The sequence below is a fragment of the Pristis pectinata genome, chromosome 33, assembly GCF_009764475.1.
Source record: "Pristis pectinata isolate sPriPec2 chromosome 33, sPriPec2.1.pri, whole genome shotgun sequence".
Classification (NCBI taxonomy): domain Eukaryota; kingdom Metazoa; phylum Chordata; class Chondrichthyes; order Rhinopristiformes; family Pristidae; genus Pristis; species Pristis pectinata.
In genome coordinates this window covers 9,425,167-9,449,660 of record NC_067437.1, presented here as the reverse complement: position 1 = coordinate 9,449,660, position 24,494 = coordinate 9,425,167, and the positions used below count along the sequence as shown (strand labels likewise).

General features: G+C 46.2%; 1 protein-coding gene across 1 annotated transcript; it reads right to left on the bottom strand.

Moving 5' to 3' along the window:
* Window positions 1–2,534: 2,534 nt before the first annotated feature.
* Window positions 2,535–17,184, bottom strand: LOC127585594 (achaete-scute homolog 1-like). Its single transcript, XM_052043182.1, has 2 exons — window positions 16,655–17,184; window positions 2,535–6,585 (listed from the first exon to the last, which is right to left on the bottom strand). Exon 1 carries the CDS (start codon window positions 17,088–17,090, stop codon window positions 16,659–16,661), a length of 432 nt encoding a protein of 143 aa, XP_051899142.1. The 5' UTR covers window positions 17,091–17,184; the 3' UTR covers window positions 2,535–6,585; window positions 16,655–16,658.
* Window positions 17,185–24,494: the final 7,310 nt, after the last annotated feature.

Genomic DNA, 24,494 nt, shown 5'->3' with positions numbered 1-24,494 from the left:
CCGAAAATGTTTGCAAAATTTATCAAAAACGTGAAGTACGCACATACTCATGCACTGTAATGGGATTCGTGTAGTTACTGTTGGGGCCTGTGTGCAGAGCTTACAACTTCTGTGTCCCAACGACTGCTGGGAAGAGAGTCAGCACTCTCCCTGTGGGAGCTGCTGTTGAGCGGCAGAAGAGGCTGCCATGGAGGTGAGGGAAAATGAAGGGGAGAGGGGTCACAGGGCTCTCCTAATTGTCTGCACAACCTCTACGCAATGAACTGACCTGATTGACTCCCATTCCACAGCTAACCAAGGGTCCAGTGGTCAGTGAAGGGAGTTCCGGTGAATTATTTACCATGATGTTGGCTATTGTAAAGTGAGGCTGGGAGAAGCTATGTACAGAACACCCTAATGAGAGTGTGGACTGTCTCATCCCTGCATGATGTGAGCCTGTTTCATTTGTGAATTTATAACAGAGGTCCTTGATTTCTCCCAAAAGCTCTAATTTCTGCTGAAAGAAACATGGGCAACATAATCTATCATTTCATAAACTTAGTGACTGATCCTGGGCAAACATTAGCCATGCTGAAGGCAATTACTTATAGAAGCGCCCAGGCCAATTTCCTGATGGTTGTTAATCAACTGGGAAATGATCTCTGCTGTGGTCTAATGAGTACACAATGGGTGTCACTTGCAATTACTACATAAAAGTGTACAACTTAGTTTCTGGACTGCAATTACTTCACAAATCCTTGAAAGCAGCAATATATTCACTGCTTATTTCTCTTGTTCTTTTATTCCTTGTAACTTTCTCCAATTTCAGCAGCAGAGGCTGAGGGAAGATCCGATTATGAGAGGCATAGATAGAGTAGACAGCCAGTATCTTTCTCCCAGGGTCGAAATGTCTAATACTAGAGGGCATTAATTTAAGTTAAGAGGGGGTAAGTTCAAAGGAGATGTGCAGGACAGGTATTTTACACAGAGAGTGGTGGGTGGCTAGAATGCGCTGCCAGGAGTGGTGATGGAGGCAGATACGATAGAGGCATTCAAGAGGCTCTTAGATAGGCACATGAATGTGCAGAGAATGGAGGGATATAGACATTGCATAGGCAGAAGGGATTAGTTTAGTTAGACATTTAATTACCAGCTTAATTTGGCACAACATCATGGGTTGAAGGTCCTGTGCTGTACTGTTCTATGCTCCATGTATCTTCTATATTCAGATGGTTGGGATTGTAATAACCCTCTGGTTTTTGTAGTAATTCAGTAAAGTGAACCATCTGTGGCTACCAGATTAGTGAGCATGCAATAGTCTCAGACCCAGCCTCCAATAGACATTAAGCTCTCTTATGGCAGTGTTCTGTCCCCAGGCATTTTCAACACAGTTTTCTATTTCCAGAGCATTATACCCTAACCCTCTCCATGTATGCCATGAAGGATCCATATGCTCTTTCAGCTACTCCCATATATCTAGTCCCTGCTTGAACTGCCATTACGTTCCATTCTCCAACTAGTGACACTCACCTACCCAAATCTTCTCAGGATGGTCCAGTCTCCAGGATCTGATTCATCCCCGCACTCTGTCTCTCACTGTATCCCTGACTGCCACTGCCCTTCCACTGAGTGGCGGACACAGGTTTACTGCCTTAGTGTGTCACAGTGGCCTTTGCCTTGCCCAATAGACTTTGGAGGTTTGGCCAGCTTCACAGTGATGTTTGAAAATACTGGCAGATTTTTTTTAATATGCATCTTTTTAAATCCCAGTCCCAATGTGCATTGTTTTGTTTTCTGGATGATCCATGTCAAGGGTTGTTCAATGATCCAAGTACCATGAGGACACTATGGCCAAAAAAGCACACCAATGCCTTCTAAGGAAATTTGGCATGTCCCCGATGATTCTTTATTGATGCACCATGGAAAGAATCCTATCTGTATGCATCACAGCTTGGTATAGCAACTGTTCTACCCAAGAACACAAGAAACGGCAGAGAGTTGTGAACACAGCCCAGTCCATCACGCAAACCAGCCTCCCCTCCATTGACTCTGTCCACACTTCCCACTGCCTTGGAAAAGCAGCCAACGTAATCAAGAACCCCTCCACCCCGGACATTCTCTCTTCTCCCCTCTCCTGTCGGGCAAAAGATGCAAAAGCCTGAGACTATGAACCACCAGACTCAATGACAGCTTCTATCCCGCCGTTATCAGACTCTTGAACAGACCTCTCATACGCTAAAAGATGAATTCTTGATCTCCCAGTCTATATCGTTGTGGCCCTTGCACTTTGTCTAACAGCAACATTATGTTCCGCATTCTGTTTTCTTTTCACTACCTTGATGTAACTACGTATGGAATGATCTGTCTGGATGGCACGCAAAACAAAAGCTTTTCACTGTATCTTCGTGCATGAGACAATAATAAACCAATACTAATACCATTGTAGCGCTGGTGAGCACTGCTTTACATAAACTGTAGGAGACATGGAGAGCTTCAGAACTCCTTTATCGAAGTCTGACAACGTATTGTGCATGTTTACGTCCCACATACAAATTGCATCATTACTTTGCAAACATTACACTCATTTACATATTTACATATGAATATTCCATATGCACCATTTCTAAACCAGGCCTTGCCCCTTGAATCAGTAACACTTGGTAAAATTACCTTCACCTTCAAGAGTCCCAGCCTCTGCCAACGTTATAATTGTCCGTTTTTGTTTGGTCAGTCACACTTGGGATGTGGGTGAAGTTATCATTTATCACATATACCTGAGATTCTGGCAGTAACTGAGTGTTACTGAGTGTTACATTTGGTTCTCAAAGCAACCTGAACAATCCCAACCACTACCTCAGTATAGAAACACGATGACCGCTTTGCAGTACAATGAATTTTGTTTATTTTTTGGTTCTAATTCTGTTCTTTCTTCTACAATTCTTGTACAATTTAAGTTTACTTTATGCTTTTCTTCTGAATGTTGTGTCTCTAATGCTATGTGCCTGTGATGCTGCTGCAGTAAGTTTTTCATTGCACCTGTGCATACATGCACTTGTGCATATGAGAATAAACTCAACTTGGCTTGACTAGGATTATCTAACTATTGGGGGGACCCAGCAATGGTGTGACGGATTGGAGTCACTAAGAACCCAGGCTGATTAAGGATACATTGAAGGTCACCAGTGAGACAGTTTCTCTGACAGTGTGTGTGGTTAGTTGGAATCATGGTCATAGAGAGATACACCACAGAAACAGGCCCTTCGGCCCACCTGATCCATGCCAACCATCAAGCACCCATTTGCACACTAATTCTGCTCCAACCCATTTTATTCCTTCCTCCTTCCCATTAACTGCCCCTGGATTCAGCCCCTCACCTATACATTAGGTGCAACTTACAGTAGCAGTTAACCAACCCCAACTTTTTGGGGGGAAATGGGAGGAAACACACAGGGTCACAGGGAGAACGTGCACTCAGACAGGTCGCTGGAGCTGTGAGGCAACTACTTGAGGCACTACTGTCCACTCAGAGGTTCTCTTCCAATCCACATCTCCCATTAGAAGTGCACTCAAGTTTCCCAAGTGCTGCAGGGAGCTTTTGCCTCGCATATTCCAGACGAACTGGACCAGGCACTAACGTCACTGAGCTTGGCTGCAAAGTGGCATCAAGATGCAGCTTGGTTCTTCTGGTCTGGGCTCTGCCATGTCACCTGCCTACCTGCAGTCATCCTCTCTGCCTGGGAATTGCCAAGCTAACACAGGTGTAAGCTTGGATCCCGTCACTCTATTCCAAATCCCCTTCTTGGAAATGCAGAGGGGTTCTCCAGGAAATTCCCACCCTGGAGTAAAAGCAACGTAGCAGGCTCAGGGTAGGCACCTCCACTTCTGAATGGAGGCAGCATTCTTGAGGCAACAATTAGAAAGATTGGGTCTGTTCTTCCCACGTACTCCTTGTTCCTTTACGTGTCCCATTAACCATCTCCTTTCACCTGGCCCCATCACCCCAATCATCGTTAACCCTCTTCCTGCCCTCCATCCTACCATAGACCTTTCCCTGGACTCCCTCCCCTCCTCTTTCTCTGCATCTTAAAACCTGTTTTGCCTCTTAACTTTTCCAGTCAAACTTAAATGCAAACACTCTGTTTCCCTCTCCACAGATGCTGCCAGACCTGCTGGGCATTTCTTAACTTTATTTCAGATTTCCAGCATCTGCAGTCTTTTGCTCTCCTCACCTTACCCTGTAATGACCACATCTCAAAGAAAAACATCAGTGAATATCCCTTCCCTTGATCCCTATTTTCATAGGATATGTGGTAACATAGCATGTCAGCCCTGGTCCACACTCACTTTGGATGGTTTTGTTCACTCAGAGGCCCTGTTTACTTGTGATGTACAGGTCCTGCCCAGATTACAAACACTCGACTTATGTGCAGGGTGTACATACAAACAAGCATTTGGGGGACCAGCGGGATAGATTTGCGGTGTTGCAGGCATCTTCTGCCCTGTGGGAACATGGTTCGCGGCCACACTTCCGACTTGTGGATTGTCTAGGTCACAAGAACAGAACCTTGTCGAAACCTGGGGAGGAGCTGTAGCTACGTAACGCAGTAGCTATCAGTGCAAATCAGCCTCAGTTTGTAATGATCTGCTAGATAAAGAAAGAAATTTGCATTTATGTAGCGTCATTCCTAAGCTCTAGGCATCCAAAGCACATGTGTGTGTGGTCACTTGTAAAGCAGAAAACTGTGTAACCAATTTGTGCACAGCAAGCTCCCACAACAACATAGACAAGATCATTCATGACTGTTACGAAATCAATACAGTAAAACTCTAGTAATCCATTCGTTAACTATTTGGTTAACTCTGAATTGTGTCTGATTGTGGTTTTCTTGCACTAATGTCTTGGTTTGCACACTTTTTTTTTCACTGTCTAGTATAATTTATATATAATTTATGTTGTTGTCTGTACCTACGTCCCTGCTGTGTTTCTGCAAGCAAGCTTTTCATTGTATCTGTACTTCACCGTACTTATGCACATGACAATAACCTCGACTTGACTTGAGAAATACTCAACATCTGGCTCACCAGGTAATGTTTGTTGAGCTTCCTTGAAACTCACCGGGGCCCTGGTTCCCACATTCCCTTTAAGCTTTACCAGGTTCACTGGAAAATTTATTATAACATTTAAAAAAAAGTGATTTGGAAATGTATTGTGTTTTAGTAGGAATTACTTCCAATAGTCTGGAAAATCTGCCAGTTGGGACCACCAAAGGTTCCAAGATTATCAGAGTTTTACTGTAACGGCCAAGATGTTTCTTTGCTCTTCAATGTATAACATCTATCTTTTACGTGCCAATGAATCGATTTTACCCTAGTTGTGCAGCACTCCCTCAAAGGGCCGAAGCGTCACTCTGTAGTTGGAGATCATACTGGGAAGCAGCGCTGAGGGAGTGCTGCACAGTCTGAGGTCCAACGAGGTATTAAACTTTCTGCCCTGCCCTTTCAGATGGATAGAAAAGATTCTCACAGGGAAGTTTGAAGCAAAAACCAAAGAGAACTCTCTTGTCAATCAACAACCCCCAGCAAACAGTCCAGTGACTTGGTTCGATCCTGATCTCTGGTGCTGTCTGTGTGGAGTTTGCACGTTCTCCCTGTAACCATGTGGGTTTCTTCAGGTGCTCTAGTTTCCTCCCACATCCTAAAGTCGTGTGTTCATTGGCCGCTGTAAATTGCCAGGATTAGTGTCAATGGGTGCTTGATAGTCAGTGTGGAGTTGATGGGTCGAAGGGCCTGTTTCTGTGCTGTATTACTCTATGACTCTAAGCACTTGTTTAATGGTCCATTGCCATGAATGGAATCATTCTGTACACAAAATGGCTGCAAACTTTATCCATTGTAATTATTACCAGTGAAGCCCTTTAGGTCTCTACAATGATTCATCAAAACACCAACTCTTTCCATGTAAATCAGTCAGCTCCTATGCAAATGAAGGCTGAAGCAAGTATCTTCAGCTTCTGCAGAGATGTAACTAATATCTCGAAGCAACTGCTGGCTTGAGGCCTCTTGAGTAGGTAATGTAACTGGGCATGAATAGGTTCTTGTCGGAAGGTGACTACAAGATGAACACTCTTGGCATATTTCCATAAGTAAACAACATGTCACTGCCAAGGGATGTGGAAGACAGTTGGCAAGGAGATTTGACTAGAAGAACGTCCACTTAGAATCTTGGCAGAGAGACAAGATTATCCCGAAAATTGGTTCTGGCTATTGAACTGCCAGTTAAACCTCCAGGAAAAGCTCCCCCCACATCATTTCCCAATAATTCAGTCACATGCCTCCCTCTCCAACTTGTCTCAACAAAACTTTTACATTTACAGTATGTACAACATAAACAATATCTTTTTGAATGTATCTGCCTTGGAAAGACACTTGCTTATGGTGACACTTATAGTTCCAAGATAGAAACATTTTGAGATATTAAAGTCCTGTTCTTTTTGACCCAAGTCCCTGTGAAGTGGAGATTTCTTTCATCAGAAGACAGAAAATCAGGGAGAAGTAATAGCCCAGCATCTCTCCTGTGAGAAATTCTGGACCATCTAACTTGAAGTCCTGAAAAATAAAAAGAAATTATTATTTAGTGAGATTCCTTTTCTCAACCAATCGCTCTCCTACCAATCTTAAATCAAAGGTGCTGACTCTCGTTGGGTAAGGTTCAAAGGTGCCCATTGCTGAGGGCTGTAACTTTCCACCGCCCCCCTCCCCTCCCACCCACCAATCAGTAACTCCCACAGCAATTGTTCAATGGGTGTGGAGAGGGAGGAGGTGGCAGGCTCCACTGTCATTCACTCAGCAAGGCCACTGTGTGTGGTGGTGGGGTGAACCAGCTGAAGCAGACGACTGGGAATCTGGCAGCGTTTGGCGGATGGATGACAGGAGTTGGACTATGAAGAGATGAGGAAACAATGGGGCATCTCACAGAGCAAGTGCAGGGTGCTGACTGTCCACTGTGAAAATGCAAGTCCTTCTTTCTCCTTTTACTTATTCCAAGTACAGGAAGGGGATAGAGACCATAGTGACATGGTAAGATAAGATAAGATTTCTTTATTAGTCACATGTACGTTGAAACACACAGCGAAATGCATCTTTTGCATTGTGTTCTGGGGGCAGCCTGCAAGTGTCTCCACACTTCCAGTGCCAACAAAGCATGCCCACAACTTCCTAACCCGTACGTCTTTGGAATGAGGGAGGAAACCAAAGCGCCCGGAGGAAACCCAAGCAGACATGGGGAGAACGTACAAACTCCTTACAGAGAGCAGCCGGAATTGAAGTCGGGTCTCTGGCGCCGTAATAGCATTACGCTAACTGTGTCAAGGCAACTTCTCCTTCAATGTCAGCGAAACAGAGGAGCTGGTCATTGACTTCGGGAAGAGGGGTGAGGTTCACACCCCTGTGTGGATCAATGGTGCTGAGCTGGTTCAAGCTTCAAGTTCTTCTTGAACCTTGTTCAGAGCTTCACATTCCTAGGTGTAAATATCACCAACAGTTTGTCCTACTATGGCCAAAAAAGCACACCAATGCCTCTACGTCCTCAGAAGGATGTGAGTCCCCAATAACTCTTACCAATTTTTACAGATGCACCATAGAAAGTATCCTATCTGGATGCATCACAGCTTGGTATGGCAACTGCTCTGCACAAGACCACAAGAAATTGCAGAGAGTTGTGAACGCATGAAAACCAGCCTCCCTTCTACTGACTCCATCTACACTTCATGCTGCCTTGGGACAGCAGCCAACATAGTCAAGGACTCTTCCCACCCAAGTCTTTCTCTCTTCTCCCATCTCCCATTGCACAGAAGATACAAAAGCTTGAGAGCATGTACCACTGGCTCAAGGACTGCTTCTGTTTCACTGTTATCAGACTCTTGAACAGACCTCTCCTATGCTAAATGATGAAATCTTGATCTCCCAATCTACCTTGCACTTTATTTGTCCACCCGCACTGCACTTTCTCTGTAACTGTAACACTATATTCTGAATTCTGTTTTCATCTTTACTCCCTGGACGTACTCACATAAGGAATGATCTGTCTGGATGGCGTGCAAACAAAAACTTTTCACTATATCTCTGTACATGGCACAATAATAAACCAATGCCAATATTAATACTAACATCCCTTTCTTTCCTTATATTTTCTCTTTTCCTCCACTTTCTGTTCCTCTTACAACCTATAGAGCCTAATTTTTCCTTAACTTTCAACCTTAGAGGTGTCTGGATCTATTGATGTTGACTGATGTTGATTGACCCTGAACTGATCAAGACAAGATTGCACTTGAAGCATGACACACTCAGTTGCTCCATCACTGGTGGCTTTCAGCTGCAGAGGCCCCAGTCCCTGGAATTTATCCCCTAGTGTCCCTCAAATATTTCCCTCATTATCCCTCTTGGAGACAACTCTGGAGAAGCCCAAACCTTCTGGCCAAGCTTTAGCTGGGTGACAGATTTTTGGTTGATAATGCTTCTCTTGAACTTTCAAGAGTATCTAACCACTGAACACATTTGAACATACAGCAAAATTCCAACAACTGGCCACCTTGGATCTTTGGTGATGCCAGATTTTCCAGACTAGTCAATATTATTCCTACTAATACCCAAGCAAACTTTCATTTCACTGCTGCACAGTAGTATAATGAATTTTCCAGTGAATCCGGTGAGCTTAAAGGGAGAAGGAAATATTGTGGATGCCAGCTCCGGTCACAAATCTACCCACGGTCCAGATCCCCGGCATGCCGATCCCAACCCAGAGTCCGGACACTGTCCCTGGTCACACTCCACGCCTCTGTCACCAGCCACACACCTAACCCACGGTTCCAATAGGATGGACATCAAGAACCTAGTGGCATGGTGTCATGACAACAACCTTTCCCTCAATGTCAGCTAAACAAAAGTGCTGGTCATTGACTTCAGGAAGGGGAGCGGTGCACACGCTCCTGTTTACATTAACAGTGCTGAGGTCGAGAGGGTTGAAAGCTTAAAATTCCCGGGAGTGAACATCACCCATAGCCTGTCCTGGTACAACCACGTAGATGTCATGGCCAAGAAAGCTCACCAGCACCTCTAGTTCCTCAGGAAGCTAAAGAAATTGGTATTGGTTTATTATCGTCATTTGTACCGAGGTACAGTGAAAAACTTGTCTTGTAGCCCATTCGTACAGATCAATTCATTACACAGTGCATTGAGGTAGTACAGGGTAAAACAATAACAGAATGCAGAGTAAAGTGTCACAGCCACAGGGAAGTGCATTGCAGGTAGACAATAAGGTGCAAGGTCATAATAAGGTAGATTGTGAGGTCAGAGTCCATCTCATCGTATAAGGGAACTGTTCAATAGTCTTACAACAGCAGGATAGAAGTTGTCCTTGAGCCTGGCGGTATGTGCCCTCAGGCTCCTGTATTCAGCAAAACAAATTCGCCATGTCCCCCTTGACCCTCACTAACTTTTATAGATGCACCATAGAAAGCATTTAATCAGGATGCATCACAGCTTGGTAAGGCAACTGCTCTGCCTGGGATCACAAGAAACTGCAAATTGTGGACACAGCTCAGCACATCACAGAAACCAGCCTGCTTTCCATTGACTCCGTCAACACCTCTCACTGCCTCGGTAAAGCAGCCAACAGAATCAAAGACCTCACCCACCCCAGACATTCTCTCTTCTTCCCCCTCCCATCGGGCAGAAGATACAGAAGCCTGAAAGCACGTACCACCAGGCTCAAGGACAACTTCTATCCTACTGTTATAAAACTATTGAACGGACCCCTTGTATGATAAGACAGACTTTGACATCAAAATCGACCTCATTATGGCCTTGCAGCTTACTGTCTGCCTCCATTGCACTTTTTCTGTAACTGTAACACTTTATTCTGCATTCTGTCATCACTTTTTCCTTGTACCTCCTCAAGGCACTGATGTGATGAAATGATCTGTATGGATGGCATGCAAAGCAAAGTTTTTCACTGTACCTTGGTACACGTGACAATAATGAACCAATTTACCAGCAACGCACCTCGCTTGCACTCTGGACCCCAACTCACCATCTGGATTAATGAGTGAACCAGATGCCAGACCATTGGGATCTCTGAACAATCAGATGCCGGATTATCAGAGTTTTATTCTAATTTCTTAATCGCTTAGCCTTACATTCATTGGATCTTACATTCTTGTCAGTTACAAGAACAATTGTGCAACTGTGAAAACTGAGAGTATTTTCATGTGGTTTTATTTTGAAGCGTGCAAGAAATTTCCTGAAATCATAATGGGATCTAATCTAATTGTGTGGCATAAGTCCAACCCACAAGCAAGTTCTTGCAGTTTTGAAACCAGTGGATTTGAATGGTTCTAAAGCAGTGAAATTCCAGCTTTCGTTTTCAGTGAGGAACTCAGTGAGAGTTCTCTTTAACTCTTGAAGCTTAAACTTTCATAACCTAAACACAATAGTGCGTTATTGTTTGCAACACACAAAATACTGGAGGAACTCAGTAGGTCAGGCAGCATCTATGGAGGGAAACAGACAGTCGACATCTTGGGGCGAGATGGTCTCAACCCAAAACGTTGGCTGTCCATTTCCCTCCACAGATGCTGCCTGACCCACTGAGTTACTCCAGAATTTTGTGTGTTTCCCCAGATTCCAGCATCTGCAGTCTCTTGTGAGTGCATCATTGTTTGATCACTTGAGTTCATTTTAAGAGTGAATTGGATATAGACAATCATGGGAACATCTTCACCTTGCAGTTATGTTGGAAGGAAGCATGCTATCACCAACTCAAGATCAAAAGGGACGGGAAATAAATGTTGGACTTGCCAGAAGGGAATCACACCTAATGAGCTGTCCTGATTGGACTATAGATCCGGAACCAGGGGCCATAAATATGAGAGAGTCAGGAACAAATCCAATAGGGGATTCACCAGGAATGCCTTTGGCCAGAAAATGGCGAGAATGTGGAAATTACTCCTCCTGGAAATGGCTGAGGCAAATAATAGATTCAAGGAAACCCTATAAACACATGGAAGAGAAGGGTACATTGATGAAGTGAGATGGAGAGTAGTGGAGGGAGGTTTATATTGGTGACTGGTTTATTATTGTCATGTGTACTGAGATGCAGTGAAAAGCTTTGTTTGTACACCATCCAGGGAGATCATTCTATATGTAAGCACATTGGGGTAATACAAAAGGGAAATGAAACAGAATGCAGAATATAGCGTTACAGTTACAGAGAAAGTGCAGTGCAGGTCGACAAAATGTAAGGGCTACAACGAGGTAGACTGGAAGATCAAGAGTTCATCTTTTAGCGTATGAGAGGTCCGTTCAAAAGTCAGGTAACAGCGGGATAGAAGCTGTCCTTGAGTCTGGTGGTTCATGCCCTCAGGACTTTGTATCTTCTGACGGGAGAGGGGGAGAAGAGATAATGACCAGGGTGGGAGTGGTCCTTGATTGAGATGGCTGCTTTTCCAAGGCAGTGGGCAGTGTAGACAATGTCAATGAAGGGGCGGCTGGTTTGCACGATGGACTGGGCTGCCTTTACAACTCTTCAATTTCTTGTAGTCTTGGGGCATGATGAGGTAGACTGGAAGATCAAGAGCTTACCTTTATTGTACGAGCGGGTTAGAAGCTGTCCTTGAGCCTGGTGGTGCATGTTCTCAAGCTTTTGCATCTCCTGCCCGATTGGAGGGAGGGAGGGAGAAGAGAGAATGTCCAAGGTAGGAGGGGGTCCTTGATTATGTTGGCTGCATTCCCAAGCAACAGTACAAACCACCTGGGCTCGTGTGTGCACCGTAATGCCCTTAGTAAGTGGATTCATGCCCCATATGGACCACATGTGGGGTAGCGGATACAACGGCTCGGAAAGCAGGACTACAGCAGCTGAAATGTATGAATGGATCACTCAAATTGGCCTTGTGCTCCCGGAAGTGTAGACACCTCGGGGGAGCACAGACAGAAGTAATTAAGACAATTGAAAAAAATAATATTTAGTAGATAGAGCCTATTTTCCCCAGTAGAAGAGATAGGAACATATGACTTTCAAAGTAGATCCATACTGTTCAGGTGCGATATGAGGATGCAGCTTCTATCTTTCTCTTGTTCTCTCTTACTTTCTTTATCTCTCTATCCTTTTTCTCTTTCTTTCATTTTCCCTTTTTCCTTCCCTTTCTCACATTTTTTGCCTTAGTCTCGCTCCCTCCTCTCCCTTTCTCTCTCATTCTTTCTTGCTCTTGCCCTCTTTCGCTCTCACTTTCTCTCGCTCTCTGGAATCCTCTCGCCTAAAAGCTCGAAGAGGGCGGGCGCCAACTGAACATTTCAAACTGTGGGTGGGTTAGGGAGTTACGGGATACGGAAGTAAGAAGGAGGGATGAAGTTAAAGTACAGAGCAGCCACAAGCAAATTCAAACACTGAGCAGACTCAAGAAGTTGAATATCTCCTCCCGTCTCATCTTAAGAGGCAATTCTGCAACTGTGCAAGGCAGATGGTGCTTCAGAACACGATGCAAGTTCTGGAGTGTGAAAAGGCCAATTGAGGCATCAATAAGAAGTCTTCCAGAGAGCATGTAAGTTCACTGTGAGTTGGGCTACTTTTCCACACTGACTGTTCAATCTCCCCACTAATCTCACACAACCCCAACACTGCCCACTGTAGCCAAAGAACATACAATATGAAATATTGAATGCACAGCATGGCTAAAGCATGGGTGGATGTGTCAGTTAGTGTTGCTGCCTCAATAGCTCCAGAGATCCAGGTTCGATCCTGACCTCTGGTGCTGTCTCTTGCTGTCTGTGTGGAGTTTGCCTGCTCTCCCTGTGACCGCGTGGGTTTCCTCCGGGTGCTCCAGTCTCCTCCCACATCCCAAAGACTCGTGGGTTGGTAGGTTAATGGACTACAGTGAATTATTCGTCAGTGTAGGAATCAAAGGAGGAGGTTGCTGAGTATGTGGGATAGAATGAGTTGAGGGTTACAGAGGGAATGGGATGAATGGAATGGGAGTGATGGGATTGATCTGTTGGGAGCTGGCATAGACTCGATGGGCCAAATGGTCTCATTCCGTGTTGCAATAAATATGTCAACCAGACTCTTTCTATGTTTTGCCGTCTCCTTCCTAAATCCCAGAGATTCCCACTTCCCTCTGCTCCTCTTCCTTGTTTACAGCTCTTTCTGTAAAATATCTGTCGACCACATTCACCTTCCTGTCCTTATCCCAAACCACGGGAAACCCTGATCTGTGACTGCTCACAGTAGAGAAGGATTATCCCTACTCCCTACACACTCATGACTGCGTGGCCAGATTCTGCTCTTAACTACTTCTACAAGTTTGCAGATGATACCACCGTAGTGGGCCGTGTCTCAAATAACAGTGAGTCAGAGTACAGGAAGGAGATAGAGAGCTTAGTGACATGGTTTCACGACAACAACCTTTCCCTCAATGTCAGCTAAACAAAAGAGCTGGTCATTGACTTCAGGAAAGGAGGCGGTGTACATGCATCTGTCTACATCAATGGTGCTGAGGTCGAGAGGGTTGAGAGCTTCAAGCTCCTTGGAGTGAACATCACCAATAGCCTGTTTTGGTCCAACCAGTAGATGCCACGGCCAAGAAAACTCACCAGTGACTCTACTTCCTCAGGAGGCTAAAGAAATTTGGCATGTCCCCTTTGACATTCACCAATTTTTATCGATGCACCATAGAAATCATCCTATCTGGATCCATCACGGCTTGGTCTGCCAGGGACCGCAAGAAACTGCAGAGAGTCATGGACACAGCCCAGCACATCACAGAACCCAACCTCCCCTCCATGAACTCTGTCTATACCTCTCGCTGTCTTGGTGTAGCAGCCAGCATAATCAAAGACCCCACCCACCTGGGTCATTCTCTCTTCTCTCCTCTCCCATCAGGCAGAAGATACAGGAGCCTGAGGGCACATACCACCAGGCTCAAAGACAGCTTCTATCCCACTCTGACAAGACTATTGAACGGTTCCCTTATACGATGAGATGGATTCTTGACCTCACGATCTACCTTGTTATGACCTTGCACCTTATTGTCTACCTGCAATGCACTTCCCTGTAGCTGTGACACCTTACTCTGTATTCTGTTATTGTTTTTACCCTGTACTACCTCAATGCACTGTGTAATGAATTGATCTGTAGGAACGGTATGCAAGACATGTTTTTCGCTGTACTCGGTTCAGTTGTCAATAATAAACCAATACCAATGCCACCCATTCCTTTCACAGAGTCTGTGTTCCTCCAAGTTCCCTTTAAATGTACTTCTGCTATTCACTGTGGGAGCAAGTTCCCACATTCCTGGTAGTCTTGAAATTCCTATTGGGATTTACTGGTGACTGTCTTCTCTCGGATTTGCAGTACAACAACAGTACGAGTTCCCTATCCGTTCCACCAAACACTTCCACAATATCAAAGCTTCATGCAAGATGCTGAAGCAACTCAGCAGGTCAGTCAGCACCTATGGAGGGAAATGGGCAGTTGACATTTCAGGTCGAGATCCTTCAACTGAACTGAAAGGTAGAGAAGAGATAGCCAGTATATAAATGTGAGGCGGAGGGGTGGAGCGAGAGCTGGTGGGTGATAGGTGGATCCAGGTGAGGAGGGGTGAGAGGTAGACGGAGGAGGGGAGAGTGGAGATAGAAGCTGGGAGGTGAAAGGTGGAGGCAACAAATTCCCCCTCCTCCATCTGCCTGGATCCACCTATTGCCTGCCATCTCTTGCCCCCCTCCCCTCCACCTTAATATCCCCTCTGTCTTTCAGTCCCGATAAAGGGTCTCGACCCGAAACGTTGACTGTCCATTTCCCTCCACAGATGCTGCCTGACCCGCTGAGTTCCTCCAGGGGCTTGTTTGTCGCTCCAGATTCCAGAATCTGCAGTATCTTGAGTTGACAAATTTAAAGACCGCTCTCAGCTTCTCTTTTCAAGAAAACTAACCCAACCTGTTTAACCTTTAGAACCTTGATTTTCTGGTTCTATCTTGGTGAAACGTTTTTGCATAAGCTCCAGTTCCTTTATGTTTTTTCACAACGTGGTAACAGAAACTATGTACAGTGCTCCCACTATGCTCTGTGCATAAAGACTTAGCAAAACTTATTTCTACATTTTCACTTCTATCCTCTTGGTAATGAAACCTGATGCTTGATAAATTCACGTTACCCATCATTAATCTACATGAATACATTTAGGGATTTGCATACTCACACTCCCTCTGCTCCTCAGCCTCATTTGGAATCTAATTTACCAAATAATATCTGACAACCTCTTTCAACTTTCCCTTCCTTCTCCCAATTCCTGGGGATTCCTGGCCTGCGGCTGCTCAAAATGGAGAGAAGAGCATCCAGGAAGGTGCTGAGTATCTTAAGCGTCCACACTGGGAGCAGAAGGAGGCAGTGGGAAATAAGCAGCCCACTGATCCATCCCGTCAAACAGCACCCAGCCCCGGCCTGTGGGAGAGGTTGGGAATCCTGCACAAGGACTCAGCAACGACCTCCGAACCCCGCAGAGTACCAGTGGAAGCAAGTCCTCAACCCCAAGGCCCTGCCTAAGAAGGAGAGAAGCAGCTCCACAACAATAAAAGCAATCCTACACCACACCACTGCTCACAGTTCAAAGCAGGGATGTCTTCCATTGGTGCTTTGAGTTAACACAGTGATAAAAGACACTATAGAGAAGCAATCTTTTTTATTCTTTCTTTGTTTCTTTTTCTCTCTCTCATTCCTTCTTTCTCTTTCACTTTTTCTTTTTCTCATGCCTCTTTCTCTTATTTCTCTTTCTTTTGATCCTTCTCCATTCTTTTGCTTTTACTTTCTCTATCTCTTTCCTGCATCGTTCCACCTGCCTGCAACCTCAGAGAGTTATACAGCATGGAAACAGGCCCTTCGGCCCATCGAGTCCATGCCGACCATCAACCACCCCATTTAGATAAATCCTACACGAATCCCATTTTATTCTCCCCACATCCAGATTCTACCGCTCATCCACAGATTAGGGGCGGTTTACAGCAGCCAAGAAATCAACCCACACGTCTTTGGGATGTGGGAGGAAACTGGGAGCACCCCAAGGAAACCCACACGTTTCCCAAAGAGCACGTGAAGGCTCCACGCGGACATGGCGGAGGTCAGGATCGAACCTGTGTCCTTGGCATGGTGGCGCAGCTGGTGGAGTTGTTGCCTCAGAACCTGTGAGGTTCTAATCCTTATTAAGTTAACCGTAGTCCAACGCTAACATCCCATGCCAATATTTATCCCATACCTAACAAATGACCTGGTCATTATACCATTGATGTCCGTGGAATCTTGCTGAACACTGATCTGACACCTAGTTTTGCCGAGGTAACTACATTTCAAAAGCGCTCCTTTGGCTGTGCAACACCACTGGTTAAGGGGATGTGAATGGTGCTATAGAGATTCAGGACTTGAATGAGTCTATGCATACGCACAAGTTCCTCCTCATCTTCTTGAGTCCATTGAGCCTTGGCAGGTGGAAAGGAAGGAGCGAAGGTTTGGAGGGGATACGTTGGGAAGGGTGGGTAGGGCAATGAGGTTTGACCATTCCCCTTTGGGCTTCCATCTCTTCGGAAGGGAGAGGAGCAGATTTGAGAGACACGGAGAGAAGGAGACAGAGCTTACCTTGTCACTCTATGCCCAACCATTCCTTATAGGCTGCAAAGTCCTGCTCGGAGTAGATGGAGTCCCGGGAGGCATCCTCGGAGGAGTAGGCGGAGCTGGGGGAGCCGGAGGTGGATCCCCCGTCCACTGAGGAGCCAGGGGAGTGTTGGGGCGCCTTGGGACCCTGGTCCCGCAGGAGGACCTCCAGTCTCCGGATGTAGTCGACCGCCGAGCGCAGAGTGTCCACCTTACTCATCCTCTTGCCCGCCCCACTCTGGGGCACGTGCCGCTGCAGGTTGGTGAAGCCCAGGTTGACCAGCTTCACCCGGTTCCTCTCCCGCTCATTGCGCCGGGAGTTGGCATCCAGCGGTTCAGCAGGAGCTTGCTGACGTCCCCGCCGCCCGTGGGCTCTGGCGCTCCACTTCCCGCTGCCCTGGGCGCCGACCAGGTGTTCCATGGCCGCCCACTGCCCGCCCCCCTCGTGCACCTCCACCACCACCAAGTGGCACCTCTGCCAGTAGCAGTCTCCTCGACGACTGCTCCCACCGCGCAGGCAGCACCCTGCCGAGCGCTTCCTGGATCCAGCGAGCCAGTTGTTGACTGATTCCACGCCCTCACCGAGGCCAGTCAGGACCTGCCCATCCCATTCAGCTCCTCTCTCTCACTTGCTCTTTCCCCAGAGCCCGTCAAACACAGGTCGATTAATCAACAACATTCTTCCTGCTGCCACAGCCTTCTTGTTAACCCTCACCATGCTGCCCCTCTCTCTTGCCACTCCCTGCGGTGTTGCCTCTCGTGTGTGGCAGCCTTCCTTCTGAGTCACGAGTTTGTTGGTTCAAACCCCATTCTACACACAATTGGTAAATTGGTTTATTATTAGTACGGTGAAAAACTTTGTCTTACATGCCATCCATACAGATCATTTCAAACCGTAAGTATGTCAAGGTAGTACAAGGGAAAACCAATAATAGAATGCAGAACATAATGCTATGATCACATTTGCAGAGAAAGTGCAGTGCAGGTGGACGATAAAGTGCAAGGCCCTGACGATGTAGATGGTGAGGTCAGGAGTTCATCTTTAACGTATAAGCGGTCCATTCAAGAGTCTTATAACAACAGGATAGAAGCTGTCCTTGAGCCTGGCGGTATGCATTTTCAAGCTTTTGTATCTTCTGACCAATGGGAGGGGAGAAGAGAGAATCCCCGGGGTCTTTGAATATGCTGGCTACTTTTCTGAGGCAGCGAGAAGTGTAGACAGAATCCACAGAGGGGAGGCTGGTTTCCATGATGGACTGGGCTGTGTCCACAACTCCCTGCAATTTTTTACAGACTTGGGCAGAGCAGTTACCAGATAGGATGCTTTCTATGGTGCTTCGATAAAAATTGGTGAGGGTCAACGGGGAACATGCTGAATTTCCACAGCTTTCCGTGGAAGTAGAGGCACCGGTACGCTTTCTCGGCACGAAACAAAAATCAAAGAAATTGCCGATACCAGCAACCTGAAACCAAGCTGAAGGTTTAACTGTTTCTTTCGCCACAGATGCAGCCTGACGCTGTTTCAGGTGTGTGCTGTATACAAATTGACTGCACTGACAAACAAACCTCATTAGCTGCAAAGTGCATTGGGACAAAATGAAAGATGTTAGAAGAAAGTTAGAGATTGTTCTCATTTGTCAGTAGGCTTTGTGGAGAGCACCTTTATCAGTATTTCTTTGGCTGGTCCTGCCTCCTAAACAACAAACAAACTGTCCCAACAAACAAGATGCAGCGGGTCAGGCTGCATCTGCGGAGGGAAATGGACAGTCGACACTTTGGGTCAAAAAGGATCTCGAGTCTGTCCATTTCCCTCCACGGATGCTGCCTGACCTGCTGAGTCCCTGCAGCGTTTTGTTTGATGCTCTACATTCCAGCATCTGCAGTCTCGTGTCTCCAAAGAAACTGCCCCACAGAGTCCACATTCCTTTCCACTGTGCTGGTCCCTGTTGGGCCCCCCCCCCCCCCCCCCACCTTTGGTCTCCAATTCATTATTTCCCATTGGGATTCCTCGCTGGCTCTGAGGAAACCAGAGCACCTCAGGGAAACACACGCAGTGACAGGGAGAGCATGAAAACTCCAGACAGACTGCAGTCAGGACTGAACCCGGATCTTTGATGCTCTGAGGCAGCAGCACGGAATGCTGAGCTCCTCTGCACACACATTAGTGAAATTAGATTAGATTAGATTAATTTAATGTCATAATGTGTTATTGTTTCTACCTGTTCTACCTCAATGCACTCTGTACTAACCCAATGTAACTGCACTGTGTAATGAATTGACCTGTATGATTGGTATGCAAGACAAGTTTTTCACTGTACCTCGGTACAAGTGACAATAATAAACCAATACCAATATCCACCAGGATACAATGAAATTCCTTGTTCACAGGAAGCTCATAGATGGAACGTGCAAGACAATGGAATGGTGCAGATTGTAGTGCAAACTGAAGTAGTAGAAAATAAACTGCTAAAGTGACAATAACAGAATAACTGAGAGAGGTAGAGTTAAGAGTCCGAGAACATGGCAGCATCACAGGGAAGGGAAAGAAAGGACTGCAGATGCTGGAATCTAGATAAAAAACACAATGATGCTGGAGGAACTCAGCAGGCCAGGCAGCATCCGGGGAGAAAAGCAGGTGGTCAACGTTTCAGGTCAGGACCTGAAGAAGGGTCCTGACCCGAAACGTTGACCTCCTGCTTTTCTCCATAGATGCTGCCTGGCCAGCTGAGTTCCTCCAGCATCATCGTGTTTTTCACCACAGGAAGGAGATGTGAAAGAGGTGATTGGTTCAGGGGTCTGATAGCAGTGGGGAAGAAGCTGGTCGTCCAGACTTTCAAGCTCCTGTTTCTGCCAGAAGGCAGAAGAAAGAAGAAGGAAAGGCCAGGGTGGCAGGCATCTTCGATGATACTACCAGCCTTCCTGAAGCAACCTCCGTGAAGATGGACTGGATGGAAGGAAGTGACGAGCCTGTGATAGACTGTATTGTGGTAAATTCACTATTAAGATGGCAATTTTTAAGTTGATTTCAGGATTAAATCAACAGAGCAGATTCCATTTATTGACCGAAAATTCAAAGTAGTTAGTTGAATGTTGCAGGAACAGGCAAATGAAAAGGTTACCATAAGTACAGCTTGTATTGTACCTAGACAGCACAGTGGTGCAGCAAGTTTTGTTGCTGCTTCATAGTCCATCCAATCCAGGTTCAATGCCTGACTTCCAGTGCAGTCTGTGTGGAGCTTTCACGTTCTCCTGTGACTATGTGGGTTTCCTCCGGGTGCTCCGGTTTCCTCCCACATTCCAAAGATGTGCTGGTTCATAGGTAATTGGTTACTGTAAATTACCCCCAATGTTGGTGTGTGAAGGAAAATTAGAGGGGAATTGATGGGGCATGTGAAAGAAAATAGGTTTATAGGGAATAAGTGGGGAGTGGGACTCACAACAATGCTTGAGACTCAATGGTCTTGATGTTATAAGAAAGTATATTATGAGAATATTAGATCTGTATCTGGAGTTTAGAAGAATGAGGAGTGATCTTATGGAAATATATAAGATCCAAAGGGGACACAACAGGGTAGATGTTGAGATGTTTCCGGCAGTGGGGAGAGGCTTGGACAAGGGGCCATAATTACAAGATTAAAGGGGCATTCATTTAAGACTGCAGTACACGAGAACTTCTTCCCCGCAGAGGATGGGGGAACCTCTGGAATTCTTTACCAGCGAGGTTCTGGAGGTTGGATCATTAGAGTCATATAGCAGGGAAGCAGGCCCTTTGGCCCAACTGGTCCATGCCGACCAAGATGCCCATCTAAGCTAATCCCATTTACCCATCTTTGGCCCATATCCCGCTAAACCTCCCCTATCCATGTACCTGTCTCTTTTTAATGTTGTTGATGTACCTGCTTCTCCACTTCCTCTGACGGCTCATTCCATATACAGACCACCCTCTGGGTGAAAAGGTTTCCCATGAGCTTCCTATTAAATCTCTCCCCTCTCACCTTAAAGCTATGACCTCAAGTTCTTGATTCCCCAAAGATATACAAAGAGGAGATAGATATATTTTTGAGAGATCAAAGAATTGAGGGCTATGGGGAACTGGCACAGAAGAGGTTTTGTACCTAGACAGCACAGTGGTGCAGCAAGTTTTGTTGCTGCTTCATAGTCCATCCAATCCAGGTTCAATGCTGAATTCCAGTGCAGTCTGTGTGGAGCTTTCACGTTCTCCCTGTGACTGTGTGGGTTTCCTCCGGGTGCTCCGGTTTCCTCTCACATCCCAAAGATGAGGCCCGGGGTAGGTCAGCCAATGATCATATTGAATGGTGGGGTTAGGTTTGAGGGGCCGAGTGGCCTACTCCTTCTCCTATTTTCTCATGCTCTAAAGAGGCTTTGCTTCTATAATGGGCCAAATTAAACAAACAGACAAAGATACCCAGGGGAAATTCCAGCTGTCATCCCGTGATTCCATCGGGAATGTCAGTTGTCATCCAGCAATTCCACAAGGAACGCCAACTGTGGTCTGTTTGTTGCTCGGATTGTCTGAGCTTCTGCTGGTATTGGGCAAATGTGAAAGCCCCAGTTGACCCAGAGGCCAGATGTGGACAGATCCGACTCCCTGCTCCACTGCCGGCTTCCTGCAGACACTGCCAACACAGCCTGACATACTGGGCAGGGGTCTGGAGGCAAAATGCTGGTTGCTGCCTGGATTAGAGGGCACGTGCTATAAGGAGAGGTTGGACAAACTAGGGTTGCTTTCTCTGGAGCGGTGGAGGCTGATGAGGAGACCTGATGAAGTCAGTTTATAAAATTATGAGGGGCAGAGATAGAGTAGATATCCAGTAGCTTTCTCCCAGGGCCAAAATATCCAATACTAGAGGGCATGCATTTAAGGTGAGAGGGGGAAAATTCAAAGGAGATGTGCGGGGCAAGTTTTTTACACAGAGAATGGTGGTTGCCTGGATTGTGCTGCCAGGGGTGGTGGTGGAGGCAGATACGATAGAGGCATTTAAGAGGCTCTTAGATAGACACATAAATGTGCAGAGAATGGAGGGATATGGAAATTGTTTAAGCAGAGGGATTAATTTGGTTGGGCATTTAATTACTAGTTTAATTAGTTCAGCACAACACCGTAAGCCGAAGGGCCTGTTCCTCTCCTGTGCTGTTCAATGTTCTAAAATCCCAACACCTCACCCTTCAGGAAGGCAGTAGAATGAACCATGACCCCAGGGTCACCAACCCTGAGGAAAAATGTTCCTCACCACCCGGGACATGCCCTCTTCTTGTTACTACCATCGGGGAGGAGGTACAGGAGCCTGAAGGCCCACAGTCAACGATTTAGAAACAGCTTCTTCCCCTCTGCCGTCAGATTTCTGAACAGTCCATGAAGACTACCTCATTATTCCTTTTTTTGAACTATTTATTTATTTTATAATTTATAGTAATTTTATGTCTTTGCACTGTACTGTTGCCGCAAAACAACAAATTTCACAACATATAAGTCAGTGATAATAAACCTGACTCTGATTCTGAAAGGTGGGCACAGGTAAGTGTCTGAGTTGTTTCACATTTAATTTTTTTTACTGTCTGTTTTTAATTCTACGTTTTTTAATAATCTAAGTTTAACTATATTCTAAGTGTCTCTGAATAGCAAGAGTGTAACAACTCAAAATCTCTGACAGTCAACAAGGTCATTGGGTTACAGTGTCGAAGGCAGTCAGCCTGTCCTGGGAGCACGGCCTCACTGGGATGCTGGCTGAAGCCTACTTTTCACCTGAAGACGGTACCACCTCACCAGATGCCCCTGCAGTTCAGGGCATCAGCTCATTGGCCATTGGCACCCAGTGGAAGCTGGTGGCAGGAGCGGGCAGGGCGCATAACGATCTGGGCCGTCTCTCCAATTGCTCCCCCTCTGTCCCTTTTCTCTCTCCTCCTGATCTACCCAGTTCCTCCTACACCCACCACATCACCCTGTTTCTTTCCCCTCCTCCACCATCTACACAGTCCTCCCATTGGGCCCCTCCCACCACTGTTCTCTTCTGCCCAATATCTCTCTAAACCATTTGGCCCACACCCCTCGTACCTGTCTAAATGTTTCTTAAGTGTTGTTACCGTACCCACCACCACAGCTTCCTCTGGCAGCTCGTTCCATATACCCACCATTCTTTGTGTGAAAAAGTTGCCCCTCAAGTCCCCTTTAAATCTTTCCCCTCCCACCTGTGTCTAACTTGATTGAGTTTTTCGAGGAGGTGACGGAGGTGATTGTTGAAGGTAGAGTTACGGATGTCGTCTACATGGATTTTAGTAAGGCGTTTGACAAGGTCCCACATGGTAGGCTCATCCGGAATGCGTGGGATCCAGAGCGATTTGTCTGATTGGATTCAGAATCCAAACTCTCTTATTTGGTTCCATGATCCACCTTCATTTCATATCAGATTCTATCTGCAGTCCTTTGTCACCTCCACCTATCACTTCCCAACCTCTGGCACTATTCCGACTCTTCCCTCCTCCATCTGCCTATCACATAAGCAGATATCACCTGCCAGCTCTTGCTCCACCCCTTCCCTCCACCTCTTTATACTGGCTACCTCCCCTCTATCTTTCAGTCCAGAGGAAGGGTCTCGACCCGAACATCGACCGGTCCATTTCCCTCCACAGGAGCTGTCGGACCCGCCGAGTTCCTCCAGCTGTTTGTTTTTCACTGTACACACTCATCCTGGTTCCAGAGGCTCAGACTCCCTGCTCAGAGACATGGACGGAGCAATGATGAACCTAAGCTGACACCCAGTGGAATGCAGAGGGAGTGCTGCCGCATTGCAGGAAGCAGTGCCTTCGCAATGGTACATCAGTTAGTGATCCCACAGCTCAACTTCAGCGAAGATCTGGGGATGGGGCAGGGGGTGGGGGGTGGAGAGAAGAGAGAAGAGGAAGGAGTGGATGGTTGAGTCATAGTCATACAGCATGGAAATAGGCCCTTCGGCCCAACTCGTCCATGCTGACCAAGATTTCTATCCCAGCTAGTCCTGCATGTACAGGTCTTACCTTATCCCTCTAAACCTTTTCTGCCCATGTACCTGTCTCAACGTTGTTTTGAATGTTTCAATTGTATCCACCGCTATAGCTTCCTCTGGCAGCTCGTTCCATGTACCCACCACCCTCTGTGTGAAAACACACACACGCACATGCACACACGCACACGGGCGTGCACACGCACACACACATGCGCACACCGATATATACACACATACTCAATACATTTGCACACACATATACACATATATATGAACACACTTAAACACACATGCCCTTGAACACACATATCACAAGTACATGCATACACACACTTATTAACAAGCATATGCACTCACAAACCCCCCACACACAGATACATACCATACATAGACAAACACGCATATGCACATACACATAAACACACATCAGAACAGAAGAGCAGGAAGGTTGTGCTACAACTTTATTAAACATTAGTTAGGCTACAGCTGGAGTACTGAGTGCAGTTCTGATTGCCACAATATAGGAAGAACGTGATAGCACTGGAGAGGGTGCAGAGAAGGTTCACCACGATGTTGCCTGTGACGGAGCGTTTCAGTTACTGGATAGGCAGGGTTTGTTTTCCTTGGAGCAGTGGAGGCAGAATGCGCCAGAAAATTATGAGGGCATAGGTAGGGTAGATTGTAGGAAAACTTAAACCTATAGCATAGGTTTAGGGTAAGGGGTAAAAAGTTGAGAGGGTATCCGTGGAAGAACCTTTTCACCCGGAGAGTGGATGGGATCTGGAACACACTGCTGAGTGGGTGGTGGAGGCAGAGACTCTCAC

Bases quoted from the DNA above. Each gene is read 5' to 3' on its own strand.
- LOC127585594 (XM_052043182.1), bottom strand. From the start codon at position 17,090: ATGGAACACCTGGTCGGCGCCCAGGGCAGCGGGAAGTGGAGCGCCAGA.